This window comes from Leiobunum rupestre, chromosome 3, assembly GCF_980474605.1.
Source record: "Leiobunum rupestre chromosome 3, qqLeiRupe1.1.hap1, whole genome shotgun sequence".
Classification (NCBI taxonomy): Eukaryota; Metazoa; Arthropoda; class Arachnida; order Opiliones; family Sclerosomatidae; genus Leiobunum; species Leiobunum rupestre.
The window spans coordinates 41,279,062-41,297,823 of record NC_143386.1 but is presented as its reverse complement, the minus strand read 5'-3'; the positions used below and the strand labels follow the sequence as shown (position 1 = coordinate 41,297,823).

Sequence of the window (18,762 nt, the reverse complement as noted above, 5' to 3'; positions counted from 1 at the left end):
GAATTGGTGAAAATACACCGCCATGTTAGGGTATAACGGGGTAAATAAGTTTGCTATACCTCATGATGTATAGGTACCATTACGCGCAAAAGCGTAATTGTTTTTTCTTAGTCCATGGTTTAACCTAGGAGCAACAAACACAAGGAGAACGCAGCTAGCCAGCCTTTAAACACGCTAACAAGGGTTGTGTACGAATTTCATTGGACAAGCCTTCAAGCTGAATGGTTTACGGGCGTTGAGGAAGACAATTTACGATTTTTCCCCTTCCGACGGCAGCAGGCGCTAAAGCGTCTAGCCAATGAAAAACTTAAATGAGAAAATCCACGACTTTTGACGGGTTGCGTTCTCTTTGTGTGGGCAGTGCTGTGTTTGTTGCTCCTAGGTTTAACTGACTCCAAGACCAGCTTCCCACAAGGGAAGATAATTTCTTTCTGAGAAGCAATAAGATTATTTATTATTCCCATGGAACAATTTGGCATTTTCTGGTAACGGAGAGACACTTTAGGTGGACAATTTACATAGCAAAACAAATATCAATCCGCTAAGATATGAATATAAGTTTTATGCGTATTAGAAAGTCAACTAAGTGTGGTACATGCATGGAATTTCAGCTAAACCTAAAGCAGAATCCTCAAAAATTGTTAGTCAGGGGACCAATTGTTGTACTATTGCCACATAAAATTGAATATAAAACTATTTTTGGTGGAAAGCTGTGAACAGCATAGGATGACCAATTAATTAAAAAAAAACTAATTTGCCACCAATAAAATTGCATAGTCTGAACCTTAGACCAAGGTCTGAAGAGTACTTAGTCTGAGAACATTTTGGCTATGATGAGAGAGGAAAACTTACATTATTGGAGTTATATTAAAATGTTGGGTGATCTATCACTGGAAATTTCTTGCTTATGTTTGAATGAATTCCTTATAAAAAGTTTGAAAGCATTTGGAAGAAATATTTTAATACTCAAAAAAATCCAAAACTTATAAATATAAACAGTATGTTAATTTATTTTGATTTCTTCTCCGAGGTTAGACTGGAATGTAGCTTTTGTACTTCAGGGTCAAAGAGCTCGGTTAACAAAATTCCATTTTCATCAAACCAGCTGGCGATAGATTTCTCAAATTTGGCTTCACGAATTTTACCAGTTTTTCCCTCAGCATATGATACCATGATTTGATATTGATCATCAAATCTGCATATAATAAAAATTATAGGAAAGGAATATTTCTATTACACTTAAATAGTGGTTGTATACCTTTTTAAACTTGAGCTGACAGTCCACACATCATCTGGATCAACTCCAGCTTGATCTGGATTATAGGCCACAAGGAAAATTCCCTTTTCTAAAAGTGTGGTGTATAATGTTAGCATGCCCATTAATACGAAATAAGTGAGTTTTGGTTAAAGAAATGTATCTCTATTAGTGAGTGCGGATTCTTACTGTTAGACAAAAATAAATTTAAGCAGTAAAAAAGGATATGAAACAACGCAAATGATTAATACAATCTTTGACTCTGGAAATGGGTTTAAATAATCCCAAACTAAGGCAAACATTGCAGCACCGACTGCAACACTGCAAATGATTAAACGACCATCCATCAAGCGGTGACTTTCAATGTAGTTCAGCTTCTCAGTAAACACTTTCTTCACAGCATCATCTAAAGCATTTTTAACAGCTGATCCATCCCATTTATCAACTTTGATGGGTTTATCTTCAGGATTGCTTCCCTATATAAATAAAAAATTATTCAATCGTCTATAATACGCAAAAGTTTAACCTATACCATTGCTTTTAGAACACAAGAATCGGAAATTTGAAATAACGCAAGGCTTATAATTAAACCGGTAAGCTGACGTGTAAAACCGAAACCCCTGATAGATTGCTTCCCTTTTAAGCAGATTTTTTCTGAAATATTCTGATGACGTACTTCACCCTATTTTCCGATTTGTTTTTTTAAACATTTAACAAGAAGTATAGGTATTATTCCATTTATATTACGATTATCAAGAAACTACATTAAACAAAATTGCTAAATAGTTAGAAAAGTAAAATAAGAATTACCCCATCTTGAGATTCTCCCTTCTTGGACGCCATTTTTTTTCTGAAATGAAAACGGGAAACACTCATAAAAATCGAGAAGTCTTTTTTTATGATATATTATTAAAATTTCGATAAAGACTTTGAAAAATTAATATAATCTAACTAAAATATTCTATCTTACTTTTTAAAGCTAAAATTAGACATTGATAATCCCATTTTTGTTATTTTCTACCGCTGATTTCTTTTCAGAAACGGGAATATAATCAGTCCGTTTCCATGGTTACTGAGGAAAATTCCAAACAAATACAATTTATACAAATTTAGTGGCGGTTCATTCGTTTTTGAAAAGTGTTCAAATTACTTCTACGATAAAATGAGTGATCAAATTAAATTTATTGTTCAAAAACTCAACCAACCCCCGTTCAATCAAAAATTAAATCTCATATCCTTCGATTCATTACGAAGTGAACAACTACTACAGATTTTAAATGACGTTTTTACTGAAGTAGACCCCAAAGTAAGTCAAGGCTTAGGGAGTGCATGCAATGCATGATTCAAAAGTATTCAGCTTTTGGTTTCTGTTAGATGAAAGCTGAAATTCGTTCCGAAGACCCTGAACAAACCGCAGTAAAAATCCTAGGTTTCTTGCGCATTTTAAAGTACAAACCTCCTTCTGATGTCGACCTGTGAGTTCTTCGTATTGTTAAAATTTATACTTAGTTCCTGTTACATCATTACTTCATCCTATCAGGAGTGCATTCAGACAAGGTATCGTAATGGGCAACAAGGACACTATCCACCACATACTTGAGTGGGCTTTAACCAAAATTCCGGAGTTGCGTAAACGAGCTTACTTAGCAAGATTTCTCATTAAAATTGAATTAGCACCTGATATAGAAGGTGACTCTGATGTTCAAGATTTATTTCAAGAGGTATAACTGTTTAGGGTCTTAGAAATATTTCCAAAACTAAGGAACAACCTTTTTCAGTATGATCATCTTATTGAAGAATTTAAAGAATATCACAAGCAGTATGAACATGTACAGAACAGCGGTTACTCAACCCAAGAAATTCGGAAAGATCTGACCCATATGGAGGAAGAAAGAGACCAGCTGTCAAAGAAAATTGAACGTTTGAAAAGAAAAGTTGAATCCCATCCACGTAAAGATTCAATGTTAGCTGTTGCGAAAAAACTTAGAGAAGAAAAAGATAAAGCTATGCAACAAGGAAAACAAAAATTAGAACAGAAGACCATGGTACACAAATTTGTTTTTCATTTTAATTAAATTTTTTATAATTTTCATCTTTGACTTGGTTTTTAGATGACGCATGCTGAACAGAAAATTTCTCGGTTAAACCAACAATTAAAGGAACTGAAACATGCTGGTTTGGGAGCGTCTCCTGAGGGGATAATTCAAAAATTGGAAGAAGAGGTCAAAGTTAATATTTACTTGATTAATGAAAAGCTGCCCAAAGAGCTTGCTAGTAAACAGCGCTACATTGAGGATATGCAAAGAGTAGCTCACGAACCTGCAATGGGAAGGACTGATTTGGATCAACTACATGCCAAGGTGAATTCGTTACACTTTTTGTAATAAGTACATCTTAATATCAATCAAATTTGCTTATAGATTCAAATTGTAAATTCAGAATCCAATCAACTAATTGAAAAAAGAATGATGAGCCAAGATCCAATTGATGATAAATTATCATTATTTCGACAACAATCTGCTATTGTTGGACGGAAGAAAGAAGCTGCGGCTGAACAACTGAACGAACTGAGGACTGAATTTAATCATTTGGTAGAAGAAATGCAAGAAAAGAAAGAAGAATTGAAAGGATTTAACGGGGAAGAAGTTCTCAGGGGCGATGAAGTAATTTATTAGCCTGTTTTATTTTTAATTTTTAGTTAAACTGGGTTGCCATAAGGCAGGGAAAAGTCGGGGAATTTAAAAATTGGCCTAAAAAGTCAGAGAATTTTAAGAATTTGTAAAAAGTCAGGGATTTCAATTTTATCTTGATACTTTTGAAGGTAATTTTACTCTAGATTCTATGATTATCATTTATTTCCTTGAAAATTTGGCTAATATTTTCAACTTTGCAATAACCTTAATGAAATATAAGTCCATTTAAATTTATTAACTTCTAATAAAAGTAAAATATAAAATAACAGTTTTGGCCTTAAAAAGTCAGGGAAAATCTCTCAAAATGGTCAAGGAATTTGAATCTGAAAATTTTGAGGCAACCCTGTTAAATATTTAATTGTACTTTTAACAGTTTAAACGATACGTTAATAAATTAAGAAGCAAGAGCACTGTTTACAAGAAGAAAAGACAAGAGCTGGCTGAGTTTAGAGCTGAAATTGGTGTACTGGCTCGGACTGAGGAGATTTTACAAAATAAAGAAAGATCTGTTTCGGAGAACTTGGTGAGGGGATGATTCAGAATTAAAATGGCACTCCATGCGTGTACCTCATTTTTACCAGAATTATTTTTCAAAGTCATCCATGGAAGAACAACAAGGTATTGAGGGCTACCATACTACTCAAGAGGAACTCGAAAAGGTTTCAAGTGTGAAGGCGCAACTTGATGAACAGAAAGGTCAAACATTAGAGGAGATGGCCACGATGGTCAGAAGATTAAATGCAAAAATTGCCGAAAAGAAAGCCCGTTTGGCTCCCATTATAAAAGAATTGAGACCATTAAGGCAAGAATGTCAGGTACGTTTTGATTATTATTCATGGTGGTTATTGCGTCAGTGAACCAATATTTCATAATACCAGAAGTATATAATACACAGGGTGTTAACTAAAAACGATACAAGGACAATAACTCCAAATGTGTTTTAGCTAGAAATTTGAAACTTTCAAGACACATAGAACGTGCAGGCAGATTCGGCATCCTTAGACCGCTATATACGTCCTTAGATTCTGACACCTTAAGTTTATTGTACAAAACAATGATGCAACAAATTTTTTCGTATGGCGATATCTTTAATAACTCAGAAAAGGAGTTTGATTTAAAGAGACTTCAGGTGGCGCATAATAATGGTGCCCGATAAATTTGTGGCCAAAAAGAAAAGGCGTTCATCAGCAGAGGCACCCGAGCAACTGGAATGGTTAACACTAAAGCAACAATATCATTTAAACATTCTCACGCTCATAAATTTCTCATAATAATTCGATCACTTTAAAAAACCATCCGATGTGCATAAATATCAAACCCATGGTGCAAATCAAAATATTTATGTTGAAAATTTAAAAGCCTCCTTACACAAAAAAAGTACATAAACTCGTGGTATAACTTTATGGAACAACTTGACCTCTGAATTAAAACAAATAAATAATTATAAAAATTTTAGAGATCAACTTAAAAAATATGTTGCAGCAATTAATGAACCAAATACAAATAAATTATGGTGTAGTTTAATTTAATTTAAGTGTAGGACCTCTATGTAAATCAGCTATGCTGAAAGTGATATACGAATAAAAGCCCTTTATTATTATTATTATCATGAAAACCTTTCAAATTGGAACCATTTCTCTTGAGACAAACTTGAATGACCTTGAACCATTAGTCATCCGAGTTTGCAAATTCTAAAGACTTCCTACTAGATGTCTAGCAAAGTTTGAATACTCTAGAATGAGTACTTTTCGAGATATTAGCCTTTCAACCTGGTCTCTGGTACATTATTTTCATCATGACTTTCATGTTTTTGTCTCAATTATTTCGACTTTTTATTGGTAAAAAAAGGAAGGATCAAAGTTATTTACACCTAAAATGTGAAGGGGAAACTTTTCTAATGGAAACCAACTTTGTATCTCTAATGGTTCTTGAGATAAGTTTTAAATGACCTTGAAGACATGGTGCACGGTCATGGAATTTTCAGTTGTCAAGTGACCCCCTGCACGTTCTATTTATCTTAGCAAGAAGTCTCCATCTGCTTATACTGCTAATGTTATTCTCTAATTGAAACAAGTACAGGCCTTTGTAGTTTAAGAGCTTCAATGATTTTTCTTAAACTAAAGAGATAAAATATGGTTTATAAATAAATTTCTCAATTTAGTTTAATTTTTATATTTACATCATTAGGCGTGATAAATTTTCAGCCCAATTGAGGCTGAACTAGGGAGGTTTGACCATAAAGTTTGGGACAAGTTTTGAGTCTGTAGAGGTACATGTTTTATTTTTATAGCCCCTGTGAATACTTCTCTCATAAGAGATTTATTATATACCTCTGATCATACAAATATGTGCTCAGGACATGACAGTTATTTACGAGCAGAAGAAAAACTCCTACGACTCTTGCGCTGCTGGACTTGAAAGCAATGTCTCGAAGCTTCAGCAGGTAATTTTGGCTTAATCATAATGTACTTATGGGAAAATGTTGAAATATGTTTAAATATTCATAGGAGGTTACAACGTTGAAAGATGAAGTTATACAGGATGAAGCCAGATACCACATTCTGAAGTGTAATATAGAAATATTGGAACTGCAGGAGCAGAGAATGGCTGATGAAATTAAGATGTACGTCTCTAACGATGCCCAAGAAAAGAAGAAAAGTATGAGGTAAGCTTGTTTGAAATTCAAGTTTAATCGGTATTTTTCATTGATTGTTTTTATGAAAGGGAACAATTGACAAGACTCGTCCAAGAACAAGAGCAACTGTCGAAGCAGTTGAAAGATCAACGAGTTGAAGTCAAAGAAAATCACGAAACAAAACAGAAGCAGATGAGAATGTGGAGTGACATGCAGCAGCTGATGGAATGTAAGAAACGTTGTTGGCATAGGAAAGTTAATAACCGTAGGGTGATTTCTGGAGCAGCATCAACGAGTGATCGTTTAGTACTTTAGAGGTTTTAAATAATTTATTCACTATCCGTCCAAACTAGTCTTCATAAGCAAATATAGTCATTCAAAAACAGTTATAATGTTTAAGTGTTAAATTTTATTATACAATATCAAAGTGTGTTACTACATAAAAAGTACAATAACAAAACAGTTATAAGTTTAGTTAAAAAGTGAATTTGACTAGTCAAAAAATACTAGTGTAAACAAAATTATAAATTAGGCACTTTCGACTTAAAATTGTAAAAAAAAAGGGCTTTTTCTACTGAATAAGGCCACATTATAAGTATAAATATATAAGCTTAGTTTCAAAACCTTTGGGCACAACCCTCAATAGGTGCAAACTATTTGCGCAACCTAGTGATTTTCGTGTTAATTTAGAACATTGCTTTTAATGGGACCACTTGGGGCAGGCTAATAGTTTCCGCTAAATAGACTATAAAACGTACACTTTATTGCAAGGAAAAAACATCATGTTAGGCACAGTGAATTTTAAAAATTACACTTTTTCATAAAATTAATGATTACAAAAATGATTGGTTATTAAAAAAACTTGTTAATTTATACGCTTAATATTGTAAATGCATAAACATGGTTAATTATTTAAATTGCTTAAAATTCCATGTTTTAATATTTCGTTATAACAATAAATATGATTTTAAGTATTAATGACTATTATCTACTATGTTATGAAGAGTTTCATGTTTAGGAAATATAATATTAATATTACAATTTAATATAGCTAACTTTATACATTTGAAGGCTTAACTGCTGCCTAAAAATTCCCCAGAATTTGCAATTTGTGGTTGCGCAAGTGTATAACAGTTTAATATTGGGTAAATCTTCGGTGCATAAATGCGGGAAAAAATATTGCGCCCTGCCTAATACAAATTTTTTGTCATCATTTGTTCCTTGCATTTGCGACATAAAGTTAACGGAGGATGATATTGAACCGGGAATTATTGCGTAAACCTCTGTTTTGGGGCTTGTGGTTTTAATAGTGGTTTGAACAATTTCAACCAAATCTTTCAGGGTTTTTTCCCCAACATCGGTTATTTTAACCCTTGAGTTTGTTTTTTCAAGTTGCAAAAGATATCTAGGGGGCAGATAAGTGCGGAAAAATATTAATTCTACTGGATTTTGGGTCTCCGGTAGGGTTTTAGAGAGATGGAAGACGCAGGGGGCAATGCCACCTTGATGAAGCACGGCGTAAAAAAATCCGCATCCAAAATTGCCCAGTATCCAAAATGTAAATAAGGTTTTAGATTTGTAAATATTTTTGGCGTAAAGAAAGCATAAAGGCAAAATTAAGGGAATTATAAAGCGAGGTTCTTGGTGAGGGAAAATTGATAATCCAATTACTGGAAAGATCCATATTAAATTCATGGCTATATTTAAAGGGTTTGCCTCATTAGTTTTAAAAGATATGGCGCTTCTTATACAATTGTACACCGCGTAAAGGCCTAATATTCCAAAAACTAGAGGAATATTGACTATCCAGTGTAAATAATACGGATGTAAGCCATGGTTTTCCAAATTTTTAGTTTGAAAGTTATACATAACAAAATTTAAGGGCGTTACCACTAAATTTAACAAAATATCTTTATAATTAATGCGTGTTAGATCAGGCAGTAGTAAGGTTTGGTAGTACCTTTTTCGATAATAATAAGTGTCAATTGCAATTATAGTAAGGGATGTTAAAATTGTTGGAATAATCATGGGGATTATCTTGGACTTCAGAGCTGCCAAGAAAGACTCTGACTTATAAAGCCAAAGTAGTATAGGCACTGCAGCAAATATTATGAAAGTTGGTCGGATAAAAATACCAACTGTCAGAATTAAGGCTATCATTATGGAAGAAGAGTTCTCATTTGCGTGTAATTTTTTACGAGTGAAGGCTTTTGTATCTCTGAAATCGGTTTTAGACAGAGTTTGATATAATAACAAGGAAAATATAGCTGCTTCGAGACAATTGCTAAATGTTCTAGAGAAATAAATTAAGGTAACGTATGATGAAGAATAGATGATGGATATAGTTGTCCAATCCATGTTGAACTTTACGCAGAGTTTCTTCAATGCGTAATCATTTACGAGGGACAATAGTACCATAAAGATTCTTGGTAGTGTTAGAAGTAAATTGGCCCTTATGTGTTTAGGAAATAGTTTGATTATGGCGAAAATTATGCTGGTAGAGTGGGATGAGATGGTGCTTCTCATGGGAAAACCCGAATTAAACTCCCAAGGTGTAAAAACGTCGTAGTTCAAAATGTCTCCTGAAAACCAAAGAGAAATAGGGTTACATGTCTTTTAGTTTTGACGAGTTTTAATATTTAAGGACTAGACCTGCTGCGATTTCGGGTCCTTGAAAATATTCATCAGGATGAATATATCCGTATAACGATAAAATTGGTAAGAGAAAACGTAGAAAAAGTAAAAACTGATAGTTAAAAATAGTTATTCCCATTTTGTAAGTTTGACAGTTAGGCCCGTAGCCCGGGAATTCAAAATATTATTTAAAAACCCCAACTAGTTTTCTTTTTAACCGTTAGATGGCGAGAGCTTCAATAAAAATTTAATTTTTATCTTTTGATTGGTGTGCTAGTGAATTAAATTTATAGGTAAAATTTAGTTTGAACATTTTTTCATTTACTTTTTGGGAACTTTATCATATTTCAATTATTAAAAAATGAGTGGTATTCTAATACATAAAGTTAGTTCAAGAATTTTAAACTGTAATAAATTATCAAATTGCTATAAGTTTAATGAAATCCATCGACTCTTAAGTTTGATTGAAAATAAATTAGACTTAGTTTTAGATCAGCTAAAAGATGACCAACCAAGAAATGTTGTTGTAATGGCAGGAGCAGGTATAAGTACACCCAGTGGTATCCCAGATTTTAGGTATTTTATCTCAGAATTTTTATCATAATATTTTACTATTTAACTGTAGTATATTTTAATATTTATTAGATCCCCAAAGAGTGGGCTGTACGACAATCTCCAAAAGTACAACTTGCCTTATCCGGAAGCAATTTTTGACATTGAATATTTTGGAATCAATAACAAACCTTTCTTCACACTTGCCAAAGAATTATATCCCGGAAATTTTAAACCAAACTGTGCTCATTACTTTGTAAAATTATTACACGATAAAAAGAAGCTCTTAAGGATGTACACTCAAAATATTGATGGGTTAGAAAGATGTAATTTCTCTTATTTTATCCAAAAATTAAATCAATCATAATGTATATTTTAACACAGTGGCTGGTTTACCCCCGGATAAATTGGTTGAGGCTCATGGTTCATTTTCAACCGCTACATGTTTGAAATGCAAGAAATCATATTTATCGGATGATATCAAAGTAAATAATATGTTTTCTTGTTTAAGAAAATTATGCAAATACTAAATTAATAACACTTTTTTTCAAACAGAATGACATATTAAATGATAAAGTTCCGTTATGCGCAAAATGCCAGGTTAAAATGATAAAATTTATGCAAGTTATCAATATTTTACTATAAGAAAGTTTTTTAGGGAGTTATAAAACCAAATATAGTGTTTTTTGGAGAAATGCTACCAGATAGCTTTTTCCTACACATCGATGATATGAGCATCGCCGATTTGTTAATAATTATGGGAACATCGTTAGTGGTAATTAAAATATTTAGATTATTGGATAATAGATTTTGTTACACTTTAATTCTATTTACATGAAATACAGGTACACCCATTCGCCAGTATAGCTGACGCCGTTAATAAAATAACACCAAGACTTTTAATTAATAAAGAAATGGTAGGGTCCGTTGGATACCGTGATAATGACATTTTCCAGATTGGTAAATTAAAATTAATTCAACCTGTATTGATTTTGTTTCTAATCTAAATAAACATTCTTAGGGGATATTGAAGAAATTATTATGGAAATAATAATTAAATTAGGCTGGGAAAAAGATTTAGAACAATTGAAAATTAAATAGTTATTCTGAAAATAAAGACGTTTTTATAATGAGAGTTTTCTCAGAGAATGTGCTAATAAAATGTTTTAAAATTTATTTTTGTATTTTAGTAAAATAAATTAAGAATCACTGTCTTCATCTTCCAGATGATTCAATGTAATTGGTTTCTTCGGCGCTGGGGTAATATTTAACACCTCTTCATTATCTTCCTCAGTTTCGTCAGTGACAGTTAATTTGCTCCTAATGGCCCTTTTCTTCTGTTTCTGACCAACGATACACTCAGGCATGACATGAACTACCTTTGAGAGTCCACTGGTTGTAGCTACGTCAGTGTCAGTCTCCATTTTTCCTTCACCTTCGTCAGATTTTGAAATAGTAGCACTAGCTTTATTACCACTAGGTTTACGAAACATTGGTTTGTTGAATTGAATTTTCTCATTATTTGTTTCTTCCTCTTCTCTCTTTTGCTTCTTTATCTCAGCCAAAAAGCTCATAGCGGCTTTGGTGTTAGATTTATCTGTCATTTCATAATCCGAGACATCTGCCAAACTGTATTTGGTCCACTTTTGAGGATCTTTCTGAAAACTAACTCTATTCCACTGGGATGAATTTGATGCCATGTGGTGAGTACGCTTCCGTATTTGAGTAGGGAAAGGAGCTTTAAAATCATTAATGCGACTCAATGCTGACCGTGTTCTGGAGGCCAAATTTTCCTCCAAAATGGGGTCTGGTTTAATATAATTTTCATTATCTTGAGCGTTTACGTCTTCCCATTTCTGGTGCTTCTCCTCCAAAGCGCTTAAATTGCCGAAAACTGCATCCATCTTTTTGGAGAAATCTCCAGCTCCATCATTTTTCAAAGCAAAAGAAGGCATTCTTTTAATTTTCACTTCAGTCCCCCACTAAGCCTTGTCATGTGATATTGGATTTTTGGTGAATTAACTGTATATACTACCTAGTAGCGTATCCATACAATATAAATTTATTATTTTCAATTAATTATACTTTAAATAAGTAAAAAAAACTAATAATTTTATTTACTTAGTGAGTTGAACTTGTTTTTCGATAGAGAAATCATTCCAAGCAGCTGCAGCCATTTGCATAATTTTTTTTAGTTGTAAAGCATTTTGTCACTTTTGTGTTATTCAATAAAACCAAATTATGGGATAAACATTTATAAGTAAATTTATAATACCTTGTCGAAAAAGACCAACACAAACAGAAAACAATAACCCCGTAGCTTTTCCATGGGAATTTTGATAAATATTGATTTAAATAATTGAAAAATTAGAGAATAGATAAGCCACATGTGATGGTCGCTTTTAGATACAGACAATATTAACATAGAAATAATGTCTATGAATATTAACGCGTCATCATGAAGTCAGCCAGTAATAAGGTCGGTAATGGACAAAAATGGGATAAGCACCGGGCGCTGGGTTTGTTCCATCAAAGATAATTTAAACTCGTACCCTAGATTCGAAATCACTCTCTCGCGCGTTGCCGATAGCGTTTACCCACTTCCCTCTGGAACTCAGAAAAAATTCGCTCCATGGTTTGCGCCTTACCGCAACCGATGGAGCCCGATTTTTATGAGGTCACGTGCCGGAAATGGGTAAACGCCTAGTAACAAAACCGTCAATGGGAAAGCTCTCAGTATTCGAATCTAGGGTACGAGTTTAAATAATCACGGGTGAAATAGGCCCTCTTATTGTCAGCCCCTTTAAGCGTCTAGGCCGTCTGGCATCGGGAAAACGTCATATGATTTTACACAGGGCCGTGGCCACAGGTTGGGGGGAGAGAATTGCTACCCAACACTTTTGCCAGAGTTGGGTAATTTTGGTTGAGTAGACAAAATTGACCTTGACAAAATAGCGGCTGTCTTTGGAGGATAAATACAATAGTTTAAATGGTAATTTATGGTAATGTTTTTAATTCCATTTTATTTATTTTTGGAATTTGAAAATAAAATTTTTAAATAATGTAATATAGTTTCCGATTTTTTCTTAAGTTTTAGAAATTTCCCCATTAATTTTATAAGTAGGCTGTTAAATAATTCATATTGAAGAAGAATTATGAATTCTAGAAGGTGACAAATGGCCCCCATCTTTCCGGCTCCTTGCTTTTCCTTCATGGTCGGAGAATGATAAGTACCCAAAATCCAGTACGTTTGCGTGCTTTTAGCAAAGAGTATAAAAACTACGTAACCGTAGTTTTTATACTCTTTGCTTTTAGGAACCTTGCCCAAAATCGTACTACGAACTACGATCCAATAACTCAATAGAAAGACTAGAAACACGTCGTCACCGAATGCACACCCGCCATCCTGTGGATTCTAGAAACTGTCGTTGTCTGCTGTAGTTTAATTTTTTGTCATAATTATCGCCCCCTACCGACCGAGTTTTAAATTGAATATATGAAAGCTGTCTGCATGTTCAAAATTAGGTGGTTTTTTTTTCACCTGTTCTGGGTTTTTTGATCAGGTGAAAAAGTGTAGCCATATGACGTCATTTTACTTCAACTCTGCCTTGACGAAAAAAACGAGTTAGAGTAAGAAGGGAGTAGTTAAAGGTTAGAACTTAGAGGGGTTTTTTTTTAGAAGCTCGTTATGAGCGATTGTAACGGGTGGGATAATTCAGTCCGCTCGTACATTTGATTAATCAGGTGCGAGATATGTGTTACGGCTACGCCAACGAGGGGATACTTGGGGATAGGGTTGGGACACCCGTGGCGGAAGTATGACAACCACCCGTTGTGGGATTAGTGGTCGTCCTCACACGGCCATCCACAAACTCTGCCTCCCGGAGAACTTAGAGGTTATTTACAAGAGCAGCCTTGGAAATAAGCTATTTTTTTACTGGTCCTTATGACCTTATTAAACTGGTCTCATATAAAATGTTCTAATGTCATTTTATAAGCCTAAAAAACCTATACTACATGTTTAGAAGTTAGATTATGTTGGTAACCTTAATTTTACACGTATTCAAAATAGTTCACTTTATTGTATTAGTATCACAAGAATAGTACAATATAGTACTATCTCACCTAAGACTACTGCCATAGCCTAGAAGACCCTCGTAATTTACCGTATTCTCTCTCTACTCTAAGCCCCGTAGCTCCAGAGTCCCCGGTCCGTTACCGCGTAGCCTACCGTACTCGGGGGAAAGGGAACTAGAGGATTGAGGGTTTGAGGGCAGAGGGTTTTCGACAGTTTCGACTCGTTCGTGGGATGCGAGCGAGGGACTCTGCACAAAGCCTCGACGTGTGGCGGTAGTACGCGGAGTCGCGGTACATAGAAATCCGGTTTATAGGGAAATCAAAATTAATAGAAACCTTGAATTAATAAACTGGACACGGTGACCAGTGACCCCCCAAATTTTGAATAAATAAACTGGTCTGAGCAATTAATAAACTGGTCTTTGACCACTTGACCACCGTTATTTCCAAGGCTGGTGAAGAGGTCTAAACCCTCGAAACCGTCTAAGCCCGTCATGTTTTCGTTTAAGCAGACGACAAAGCTAGATTACTCCCTCTACGCCTCCTATCGAGGAGGAGTAAAAAGTGTAACCTTAGAGCCCTGGAACAAGCAAAGCTTTTTAAGAGTACTGGTCAATATAACCACAATTACCCCTACTTAAAAAATAATTTACTGGTCATGACCACTATTTTCACACCACTTAACTCTCTCACTCTTTAATTTACTTTTGAAAGTGAATTGTTAATAGCGATTAGGAACTATAATTATATTTATTTATCACAAACCAAAGAGCTTTGATATTTATCACATTTCTTAAGGAAACTTAAAAAATATTTCATTATCTTCTTGTTCTTCGAATAAAAACTTATCCGTATTTACAGTTTTACATCATTTTCTAGTCCTTCGAATAAAAACAGTTTTACTCCTTTCTGACTTTCTTTTTGTTTCTAAAAGCCATAAAGAAATTGCAGGATAGGCATCAATGTCTTCTATGCTTATGTTTCTTAAACATATTCTTAATGATTGATCTAGATGTTTCGCATTTAGCTCGACGAATCTGACTGATTGTAGCTGCAGAAGAACGTCCAATTGCATTACTGCCAGATGCTAGGAAATACGTTCGATTTAGGAGTAGAAATAAGTCAAAATCCGCAATTTCATTGGCTGTGAGAAGCTGAGAGTGCAATGCTTTTATCATTTTCTCTTTTCGGTATAGAATTATAGCATATGTAACATAATTACTCATAAGTATGCCACTAGCTCTATTTCTTCACTAACGGTTTGCTTCACAGATATTGCGTCATCCGTACCCTACGTAATATTTGACGTCATCGAATCTCAAATGCCGATAATGCCGTCGCCCAATTAGCTCTATGTCTGATAAACCGACGGCCATTATTTTAGTAAACAAACCGGTTTGAACAAATAAGGTTTAGGAGCTAAAATTAACTACAATATATTGTCAAGTTCTATTAATGTAATTAATTTGCAAATTAATGAAGTTCTCAAATAAAAGAAGCAGGTTTATTAGAAAAAATAGTTGAAATTCAGGTTTAGCTTTTCTGGCGCATCTACAAGGTTGGAGTCTTTGCAGATTCTTTTGAGCCTAGGCCTAACTCTTCTAGGCTTGATATGGGTTTTAATAACGCTGGTGGAATATTCCACTTCGACGACTTTTTCCATTTTCGGAAAGCGATCACTTATTGGTCATTTTCCCCAACCTTTTATTTTTCTAAACTACTCATTATTTAACTTCATCCGCACAAACCGAGTGAGTTTATAAATTTCAATAAAGCTACATTGGACTGACTATAATTCCGACGCAAAAAATTCCTTCTCAATTTAGAGGTTTTCCATTGCTTAAATAAATATGTTAGTAGCCAATAGTGTGACTCCCAAAATTACTAGTATGAATAAAAATGTTAAAATCTAACGTAGTCCACCTTTTTACAGGTTCGTGGTGAAACAATTTAGAGGTTTTCCATTGCTTAAATAAATATGTTAGTAGCCAATAGTGTGACTCCCAAAATTACTAGTATGAATAAAAATGTTAAAATCTAACGTAGTCCACCTTTTTACTGGTTCGTGGTGAAACAATTTAGAGGTTTTCCATTGCTTAAATAAATATGTTAGTAGCCAATAGTGTGACTCCCAAAATTACTAGTATGAATAAAAATGTTAAAATCTAACGTAGTCCACCTTTTTACTGGTTCGTGGTGAAACAAACCGTTAGTGAAGATTTTTGAAAGGAATAAAGGTACATTGGCACACTTATGTGTAAATATCTTACATATGATAATAGTATTAATTAAAAATAAACTAGTCATTATGACCAGTGAACCCTCCAGATTCCATTTAATTTACTGGTCATATCCCAAAATAAACTGGTCTTTGACCGACGCCACCGCCTTATTTCCAACACTGCGCGCCTGAAAGCTCAACAGAAAAAACATAAAGATTCAAAAGTTGTCTGCTATTTCTTCACATATTTAGTTGACGAATATTAAGCCTGATGGCGCTTTATTTCTTAAGCTCGAAGCCTATAGTGCAGCCGATTTAGGGTTTGACCTAGAACAAATTGTAATATAATTTATTTCTTGGGCAATGTGTTCCAAAAAAGGTCCCAAACGACCGTTCAAAATCCCAATAAATCATCTCATGGGAAATTGGTGAAAACTGGTCTACGGTGGTCACCACATACAATTGTTATTAAAGAACATTTTATATCTGGTTGAAACTTGACACATACAGGAAATAATATAGCTCACATTATTGTCACCTCCACCATTTTTAATCCAATATGGTGGATGAAAGGTAGGTTATTACTGCTAGCTATAATACCGGCACTTTTCAGTGTCTGTTTTTGGAATATTAAAAAAAAAACAATTTAGGGAAAAAATATCGGCGGCTTATTTTTGGTCATTCGAAAGAATGTAAACGCCCATTTCAAACCATTGAGTTGGGAATATTAATCTAGAGATCTAATCAAATCTGCTCCCCGCGAAACAAGTTTTTGAAAATAACGAATGTGCCGTCTCCTCTAAAATGACGAGAAAACGTTATCATATGACTCGTGGCGCCATCCATTATTTTTGAAAAAAAAAATATTTTTGCCGGAAAACACGTCTTATTTGAACGAACCATTGAGAGATAGACGGCGCCACGAGTAGAATGATAAAGTTTTCTCGTCTTTTGGGAGCAGACGGCAGTATTCTTATTTTTTAAAAACTTGTTTCGCAAAATACTGAAATCCGACGTTTTGATTGGACCTCTAGATTAATATTCCCAACTCAATGTTTCAAACGGAACGTTTTGTTGACCACGTGATTAATTATATGGCCTTGACAGCCCGAAACTTTCAAAATTCTTGAAACTCCCCCCCTTTAAGAGAGACGGTGGCGGCGACAGATGATTTTGTATGGTGGAGGCTACAGCTTTTCCCGTCCGGTTAGAGATACAGTGTCCATGGTTTAAGAAGGTGGAATAGAGCTCCACTCCCGCATACAAGTGGTCTCATTGGTATGGTCAATATAAATTGACGTGAAATTTTCTAAAGTTACTCTAAATCTGGCCTGCGATACCGTTTATGTCCCATTACAACAAATGTGGCTAAATTTAAGTGGTAAAATCGATATTTCCGATAGATGCGGCGCTGTATGCTAGCAAATAACTGGTAAAAAGGTAACATGAACTACACCGATAGATTTAAAATTTAAAATATGATAAAGTCAGTATAGTATAGTATATCAACAACTCTCATGTACACCATAAATATGAGAATACCTTAAGTAAATTCCCCACAAAAAGTATAAAAAAGATTTGAACTATTCACCATACGGATCTGAATATTTTTTAAATATACATACAAAGCATTTTTCCTTTCTGATTGTAGATGGCGCGTCATCATGTATAAAAGCATTTTCATTTATCATAATGTAAGTTAATTTTTATCTGCTAAAGACTGAACAGACTAATTATAGGTTTGAATAACTGATTTTTAGTTTCCCAATCTTATTTAACCTTTCTAGTATCGACAGCTAAATTCCTTAGTACATCATTCACATTATTCACGAGGAACTTTATTTATATGGAAACAATTAAAGCGAATTCTCCTTTTTTTGTGCAAATTGTTTTAATTGTTTTTAAATCAAACTAAAAAATCAATAATAAACCTAGTTTAAAACGTATTTTAAACTTTCTTACAAAAATGTTCTTGAAAATTTATTTTATAATAAACTTATATTTAAATCTGCATAAAACTTTTTAAATCTGTGTAAAATTGCATAGAAATGCACAAAGCTCCACATAACTGTTAAAGCTGCTTAACGTATTTCAAAGTTGCATAAAACGTTTAAAGCTGCTTAACTTATTTCAAAGTTGCATAAAACGTTTAAAGCTGCATAAGCCTTTACAATTGAACAAATCTGTTTCAGCCGCATAAGCCTTTAAAATTGAACAAATCTGTTTAAGCCGCATAAGCCTTTAAAATTGAACAAATCTGTTTAAGCCGCATATGCCTTGAAAAATTTAACAAATCTGTTTAAGCTGCGTAAGCCTTGAAAAATTAAACAAATCTGTTTAAGCTGCATAAACCTTGAAAAATTTAACAAATCTGTTTAAGCTGCATAAGCCTTGAAAAATTAAACAAATCTGTTTAAGCTGCATAAACCTTGAAAAATTTAACAAATCTGTTTAATCTGCATAAGCCTTAAAATTGAACAAATCTGTTTAAGCCGCATAAGCCTTTAAAATTGAACAAATCTGTTTAAGCCGCATAAGCCTTTAAAATTGAACAAATCTGTTTAAGCCGCATAAGCCTTTAAAATTGAACAAATCTGTTTAAGCCGCATATGCCTTGAAAAATTGAACAAATCTGTTTAAGCTGCGTAAGCCTTGAAAAATTAAACAAATCTGTTTAAGCTGCATAAACCTCGAA

At 33.9% G+C, this 18,762-nt stretch overlaps 5 protein-coding genes across 6 annotated transcripts; 2 read left to right on the top strand and 3 right to left on the bottom strand.

The window, feature by feature from the left end:
• Positions 1–941: 941 nt before the first annotated feature.
• Spase25 (Signal peptidase complex subunit Spase25) lies at positions 942–2,297 on the bottom strand. 2 transcript variants are annotated; one of them, XM_090168229.1, is made up of 5 exons: positions 2,226–2,297; positions 2,066–2,105; positions 1,485–1,731; positions 1,259–1,394; positions 942–1,195 (listed from the first exon to the last, which is right to left on the bottom strand). In XM_090168229.1, the coding sequence occupies exons 1-5, from the start codon at positions 2,258–2,260 to the stop codon at positions 1,009–1,011; spliced, it is 645 nt and encodes a 214-aa protein (XP_090024355.1). In that variant the 5' UTR covers positions 2,261–2,297; the 3' UTR covers positions 942–1,008. The 2 variants fall into 2 exon arrangements, with proteins under 2 accessions (XP_090024355.1, XP_090024356.1); XM_090168230.1 differs by lacking the exons at positions 2,066–2,105; positions 2,226–2,297 and adding an exon at positions 1,788–1,941.
• LOC149951796 (intraflagellar transport protein 81 homolog) lies at positions 2,285–7,502 on the top strand. The gene is made up of 11 exons (XM_090168220.1): positions 2,285–2,561; positions 2,630–2,730; positions 2,796–2,976; positions 3,034–3,300; positions 3,367–3,615; positions 3,676–3,918; positions 4,322–4,471; positions 4,545–4,763; positions 6,305–6,391; positions 6,456–6,613; positions 6,673–7,502. The coding sequence occupies exons 1-11, from the start codon at positions 2,418–2,420 to the stop codon at positions 6,896–6,898; spliced, it is 2,025 nt and encodes a 674-aa protein (XP_090024346.1). The 5' UTR covers positions 2,285–2,417; the 3' UTR covers positions 6,899–7,502.
• LOC149951795 (GPI alpha-1,2-mannosyltransferase 4-like) lies at positions 7,017–9,375 on the bottom strand. The gene is made up of 2 exons (XM_090168223.1): positions 9,236–9,375; positions 7,017–9,165 (listed from the first exon to the last, which is right to left on the bottom strand). Exons 1-2 carry the CDS (start codon positions 9,354–9,356, stop codon positions 7,619–7,621), a joined length of 1,668 nt encoding a protein of 555 aa, XP_090024349.1. The 5' UTR covers positions 9,357–9,375; the 3' UTR covers positions 7,017–7,618.
• Positions 9,376–9,563: 188 nt separating this feature from the next.
• LOC149951794 (NAD-dependent protein deacetylase sirtuin-3, mitochondrial-like) lies at positions 9,564–10,918 on the top strand. The gene is made up of 7 exons (XM_090168215.1): positions 9,564–9,793; positions 9,863–10,095; positions 10,154–10,254; positions 10,325–10,369; positions 10,428–10,544; positions 10,615–10,729; positions 10,791–10,918. Exons 1-7 carry the CDS (start codon positions 9,579–9,581, stop codon positions 10,868–10,870), a joined length of 906 nt encoding a protein of 301 aa, XP_090024341.1. The 5' UTR covers positions 9,564–9,578; the 3' UTR covers positions 10,871–10,918.
• Positions 10,574–11,960, bottom strand: LOC149951793 (uncharacterized). The gene is made up of 2 exons (XM_090168216.1): positions 11,891–11,960; positions 10,574–11,804 (listed from the first exon to the last, which is right to left on the bottom strand). Exon 2 carries the CDS (start codon positions 11,722–11,724, stop codon positions 10,969–10,971), a length of 756 nt encoding a protein of 251 aa, XP_090024342.1. The 5' UTR covers positions 11,725–11,804; positions 11,891–11,960; the 3' UTR covers positions 10,574–10,968.
• Between the last annotated feature and the right edge of the window lie 6,802 nt (positions 11,961–18,762).